The sequence below is a fragment of the Peromyscus maniculatus genome, chromosome 18, assembly GCF_049852395.1.
Source record: "Peromyscus maniculatus bairdii isolate BWxNUB_F1_BW_parent chromosome 18, HU_Pman_BW_mat_3.1, whole genome shotgun sequence".
Classification (NCBI taxonomy): Eukaryota; Metazoa; Chordata; class Mammalia; order Rodentia; family Cricetidae; genus Peromyscus; species Peromyscus maniculatus.
In genome coordinates this window covers 53,928,170-53,935,141 of record NC_134869.1, presented here as the reverse complement: position 1 = coordinate 53,935,141, position 6,972 = coordinate 53,928,170, and the positions used below count along the sequence as shown (strand labels likewise).

Here is a 6,972-nt window from a genome sequence, read left to right as displayed (position 1 = left end):
ATGTAGGGGAATAGAACCCTGATGTATTCTTGGCAAAGATGTAAATTAGTCCTTTCACTGTGGAAATCATCATAGAATCTCTTCAAAATAACTATAAATAGAATTAGCATATTTACCAGATATACCACTCCTGAGAATACACCCAAGGGAGTCAGGAACTATACTTTAAAGATATGTGATAAAGAAAGAGTAGTCCAAGGTTTCTCACTATCTGCATTTTCTAGTGGTATGTCTCTATGTTAATTATCATCCACTGCAAGAAGAAGCTTCTCTGATGAGAGCTGAACAATTCACTGATCTATGGGTATAGCAATATGTCATCAGGGGTCATTTTGTTGCTATGTTCAGTTAGCAGAATAATTGTAGTAGGTTTCCCCTAGCGCCCATGACCTATCTAGTTTCAAATTGGCCTCATTAACAATGTCAAGTGTGGGTTCCAGCTCATAGATTGGGCCTTAAATTCAAAAGAGGTGGCTTGCTGCTCCCATAATATCTATGCCACCATTGCACTAGTGTATCTTGCAGGGAGATTGCTGTTGTATCACATGGTTTGTATCTGGGAGATATTGATGATTACTTTTCTTCTCCAATAGTGTCAGTTGTACTTTCCAGTGCCATGAACTCTAGTTAGTAGGGATGAAGTTTCTTTGAACATTAGCTCAATTTCTCCATTCTTGATGAAAAGTGATGTCTTCAGCAATAGGGCCTTACTGTCAGGTGGCAGAGGGTAACCAACAGCCTTGGAAATAGTCTTAAATCTTTGAGAGTTCTATGGAATCCCTTTGAACAATGACTCAGCAAGATGGAAACCATTTCTAGGACCAGGGTTCTTACTTATGGTAACAAGACATCTAGTTGAGCATTCTGTTCCCCTTTTTGTAGTGACTCCTTTAAAATTTCTGTCACACACACACACACACACACACACACACACACACACACACACACACACACGAAGTTTTCAGAGAAGTGGGTTTCCAAATAGCTTTTCAGAAATATCTGAAGTGGAATACCAGTGCTACAATAAAGAGTTAAGGGAAGAAATAAAAGTACTTGACAACTTGTTTTTTTTTTTTTTGTTCATATTTTTTTAGTTTTTCTTGTATATTAAACATTGGTTATTTCCTTCAATAAATATACAAAAACTCAGAAATGTAGAAGATAAGTGATGTTGACAACTTTTAAAGAAAAAAAACACAACTAGCAGAAATAAAAGTTCATTATCTGAATTTTTTAAAAGGCATTCATGGTTAGTTATCCCTTCATAATATGTAGGGATAGCCATATTTAATGTATCACTACCTAATTCATGGAGTGAGCCTAAGTGACTGTCAGCAAATGAAAGAACTGAGAAAATATAATATATGCACATCGTGCAGTGCATTCATCAAAAAAGAACAAAATCAGATCATTTTCATAAGAATGGATGGTACTAAAATTCAGCATACAAATTAATAAAACAAGAATCCAAAGGCAAATGGATGGGATTTCTCTTATATAAAAAAAAAATAAGAAAGCAATGTGAAAGTAGAAGACATGGATTCTAAAAAAATATCTAAAAACTACAAATTATTCTGAATATTTGAAGACAACCCACTCAGTTGTGGAAAATGAATAAAACAGGAGCACTTGTCCATTAATGTGGAATTGATTGAATCCAGATAGAGAATTTATTTAGTTTTGTTTAAATTACTGTTTACTTTTCATTTGGCAATCATTATGAGGAATTCATCCCAAAGATAGTAACATAATTTTGAACACTGAGAAGTTTATGGTTTTTGAAAATGCATCATATAATATACATATTTTAGATATTAGTACAGCTAAACAATTTTATATGTTAATAGTGTTCTAATTATTATAATTGAAAACTTGATTGACCTCTAAGAGAATGATTAAAAAAAAAGTTAGGGTTCAGCTTTACAATGAACTGTGCAGCTGTAGTCATGTTTGAAATGCCTGCATGTGTTGGCATGGTCCTGTGATTGACAGTATATACTGTTAAGCAAATGAGCCAAGAGGAATCAGGCATTTTTAGAATAACATCTTTATCTTAGGGTTAATTGGTATACAACAGGTTATACTTTCCCATCTTACATTATCACTTTTCACATTCACTTGAAATATTCTTTGTTTTCTCTGATTTTGAATCCAGAACCATGTAGTTATATTTACAAAAGATTAGTGTATTAGGCAATGAAATATTAATCAGTAATTAATTTTCTGAACTGTAATTAAAAGAAGTAAAAGTCTATGTGTGGATGTTTACTTTTATAAGCAGGATTTCTGCATCATACAATTTGGCAATCCCTTAGGAAAAGGTGGTGTTAGGTCTAGTTACCCTGAGAATTGTTTGTTGTTATTAAATATTTTCCTATAGGAGACAGAAGCATAAATTCTTCGTTATTTCAGAGATGGTGAATTTCTATATTATGGTGTATGTTACATTTAACAAGGTTTTAAATGCTTTAAATAAATGAACTATAGTACTACAGAAATACTAATTTCCTCCCAGGCATTATTAGTCAAAAATAGTATCTCTAGTTCATTTGCTTATATAAATAAGCAAATCTGTCATATATTTTAGGATAGAATGAGGAAGAAGGAATGGTCCATCCACACTCTTTGTTCACCAGGATAATAACTGACATACGAAAGCACACATTTGGAGGAATTTACATGCTCAACTGAAGAGAGCTTTTGAACTAATAAAGGGTTAGTATTTTAATATAATATGTTTTAACATTAGAAAAAACTTCCAATTTTATGTGGTATCCATGAGATCCAACAAAACTAAATGCAATAGTATTTATGTGCCTGTGGGTCATATAACACACAGTGTGATTTGTGTTGTTTTCCTTTACAGTATGTACTATGAAGATGTATGAGGTGTGTAATTGTTAAATCAGAAAAATCAATAATTTCATATGAGGAAAACTTAGTGTAAGTATAGTATAATTAAACAGTTGTATCAGTGCCACTAATGGGAAGATTTGCATAAATTAGCATATTTTATTATATATTGTTTTATAACATCTGCATGTCCTACAGAACTTCAATGACCATAGTACTCTTCCTTATAATAGTTTATGGTTCTATGAGAGATGAATAAATATGAAAATAATAAGTATTTTTTCCAAGCAAAGCTTGTGTGATACATTCAGTTTTCTTTGTCTCCAGCTGGGTCATCTGCCTAGAACATCCTATCTCAAATTTTTGGTTTCTTTATGGACCATTTAAATATCCAAATGCTCATATGTATCCATCTGCATATTCCCATAAATAACAAAGGAAAGAATTGATTTTCAATTATCCTTTGGTTCTTTATATGTTTATTTTTGAATTATTACTGTTTTCTAAAGAACAATTTGTACCTCAGGGGTTAGAAATAATTCTATTAACATTCACAATGCAGAACATATGACCTTATATATTTTTACTTTAAATGGCTCAAGTGATCATGTTATGGTTATTTAAAAATCTCATAAAAGTTTTTCACTAGAGATGATGTCATTAATTTTTTAATAAATGTTATGTGAGTTGGCTTTTGATTTGAATTTGAATAAAATCTTTAAGGAGAGCTTTTATAAAATAGAATAATTTTAAAATCATGACTTCTGAAATCAGCCTCAGTCAGTCTACCCTTTGCTGTGAATGCTAGCCAAAATATTTTGTTTGCTATTATTCGTATCATATCATTCTGTGATTTCTTAGTATGTCCTAAAATATTTACATGTTTTTCTGTTCCTACAGTAACTTAACAGGCATTTCATATCACTAGACCCTGCATTGTGTCAATACCACAGAAATGAAAAAGAGATGGTATGTTGCTCCCTGTGACAGCATTACCAAACTGTTCATAATGAAAGAAAATCTTATCTGGGATGTAGAATGAGTGGTACTCAGAAGCCTTAAATGAAAAGCAAATAAATTCAGCATCCTCTATTAAGTGGAAATACCAGGACACCAGTCTCATTGGCCATAAAACAAAATCACTCAAGAATCAGGTAGGCTAATCTTTGGTTGACTGAATAAAACAGTACCAATGAACTAATGCTAATTACTGATATTGGCTAGGTTTGTTTCTGTGGATATGTATATTCATTGACAGATATAGATTGTTGTTCATATCACTTGATTCTACTATACAATTCCTAAAACCAACCAGGAAATTATCTGGTATTCAATCACATTATACAGAACATGTGCATTTTCTAAACTTTAAGGGTATTTTAATTATTCAAAATAAATATTCCATTTATTTCAAAATTTCCTATGCTTACATGACTATAAAATTGGCAGGATATACAAAGTTTTAATATTGAATCTAAGTATTTTATAAATTTAAGGTATTTGTCTTATACAATTGTTTGAAAATGAAAAATGAGCCTTGTATTTTTATTTAAAACATTGGCTTTGTATTCATAGGTTAAACACTAGTTATTACTTTTTCCATACAGATATTTTTCTCCATTCAAAACTGTCATAAGACAGACAATGGTAATGAGAAATCCTACTAGAAAGACAGAGCTTATGGTAGCAGGTTCACATGATTACTCAGTTAGAAATTTGTGTGATTTTGTGTTCCCCAGTTCATTTCTAGGAACTGAACTCTGATTATCACCACACTCACCCTACTAGAACCTCCTACTACAGTCTCATGTATTTTCTTCTTTAGGGATTTTCTTTCTTAGAAATGCCCTAGATGTAGATCCCTAAGTTGGGAATCACTACAGCTACTGGGAACACCATCATTTATTATAACCATTGTATCACTCAAGTAGTAACTAACTCAAGATTTTTAAATGAGAAATTTTCAAATACCACAAACTTGCACAATTTCTTTAAATAAATTACTACAAAGACAGGAACAAATGAACACATAACTGACATGCCTCCTATAAAACAGGCAAAAAGATTTACTCAACTTAGAGTTAAATAAGGTTCTGAGTCTTATAAGCTAGCATTATGTCATATTGACACAAGCTATAGTCACTTGGGAAGAGAAAACCTCAATTGAGAAAATGTCCCCACCAAACAGACCTTTGGACATGTCTATGTTGCATTGTCTTGATGGATGGTTGATGTGGAAAGGTGGTCCTAGGAGGAATCTGAGAAAGCCATGAAGAGCATGTCAATCAGTAAACAGCACTCCCCCATAGCCTCTGCAGAAGTTCCTGCCTCCGGGTTCATTCCCTTAGTTCTTGCCATGGAGTCCCCCACTGGTGGACTTATAAGCTATAAGGTAAGGGAAACCCTTTAAAGCATTTCCTCCCCGTGTTACTTTTGGTCATGATGTTTTATGATAACAGTAGAAAGCTTAACTAAGACACATAATGATGAGGTATAAGATATATTCATGAGATTAACTCTAAACACATTAAAATATTTTTACATGGGTTATACAAGGAAAATGGACCTTGATATGATTACAAAGGAATAAAGATTTTTCTTATGTATGATATGTGATATTAGTTGTTTTGGATGTTTTTCCTTCTTTGTTTTTTATTGATTTTTAAATTTAATTTTGTTTTGTTTTCTATAGACTTATTAGGGGGAAAAAAGGAAATGAAGAACCAATCTGTGGAGATTGTGTTCATTTTGCTTGGACTGACAGATGACCCTCAGTTACAAATTCTGATTTTCCTGTTTCTATTTATTAATTATATCTTGAGCCTGATGGGGAATTTAGTGATCATCCTCCTCACCCTGCTGGATCCCCACCTCAAGACTCCAATGTATTTCTTCCTCCGGAATTTCTCCTTTCTAGAAATGGCATTCACATCTGCCTGTATTCCACGGTTCTTAATGAGCATCCTCACTGGAGACAGAACAATTACCTACAATGCTTGTGCAGCTCAATTATTCTTCTTCTTTCTATTACTAATCACAGAGTTCTACCTCCTGGCTGCCATGTCCTATGATCGCTATGTAGCCATCTGCAGACCACTGCACTACCCCATCATCATGAACAGCAAAGTGTGTCACCTGCTGGTCATCAGCTCCTGGGTGACTGGTTTCTTAGTCATCTTTCCCCCTCTGCTCTTGGGACTCAAACTAGATTTCTGTGCTTCCAAAACAATAGATCACTTCCTATGTGACACTTCTCCTGTCCTCCAGCTGTCTTGTACAGACACACATTTCATAGAATTGATGGCCTTTGCCTTAGCTGTGATGACACTCGTCATCACCTTGATCTTAGTGATCCTCTCCTACACACTCATTATCAAAACCATCCTCAAGTTCCCTTCAGCTCAACAACGGAGAAAGGCCTTTTCCACCTGCTCCTCACACATGGTTGTTGTCTCCATTACTTATGGGAGTTGTATCTTCATGTACATGAAAACATCAGCCAAGGAAAGGGTGACTTTAAATAAAAGTGTAGCTGTGCTTAATACTTCCGTGGCCCCTTTGCTAAACCCTTTCATTTACACTCTAAGAAACCAACAGGTGAAGGATGCTTTCAAACAGGTACTTCACAGATTGTATTCTTCTCAAAACAATGAGTTAAGGTTTAGGCATAAATAGTATGCTACTGGAACATGAATGAAAAACAAGGGGAATATAATTTCCAAGAATGTCAGTTATGATCTATGCATCAAGGCTCATGTTCTCCATTACCCTTTTTCCCCTGCTCCCTTAAATTCCATCCTTCTTCCCTGCAATCATTCCCCTAATACCTCCTACATCCATTTGAAATTAAATCAAATGTCTACAGGTGATTTTTCAACCCCAATTTTGTGTTATCTATTTTGGAATTTCATATCAAAGGTATTCCCCACTTTGTACTTTATTTCTGGATTTTCATGTGTAAGTGGTAGAGCTGAATGAGATTTCCCCTCATCCATGATTGATCCATGATTGACTATTGATGGGCAGAGTCTTGTGTCAGCCATTGCAAGTACCAAGAGAAGCATACCATGCCCAAAAGACAGCGTTATCCAGCCTGTCTCCTCATCTTTGAGCTCTTTC

General features: G+C 34.0%; 1 protein-coding gene across 1 annotated transcript; it reads left to right on the top strand.

The window, feature by feature from the left end:
* The first annotated feature begins 5,556 nt into the window (after positions 1-5,556).
* On the top strand, positions 5,557-6,528 carry LOC102903607 (olfactory receptor 6C6-like). Its single transcript, XM_006998935.4, has one exon. It carries the CDS (start codon positions 5,569-5,571, stop codon positions 6,526-6,528), a length of 960 nt encoding a protein of 319 aa, XP_006998997.2. The 5' UTR covers positions 5,557-5,568.
* Positions 6,529-6,972: the final 444 nt, after the last annotated feature.

Coding starts and splice junctions, on each gene's coding strand:
- LOC102903607 (XM_006998935.4), top strand. CDS start 5,569: ATGAAGAACCAATCTGTGGAGATTGTGTTCATTTTGCTTGGACTGACA.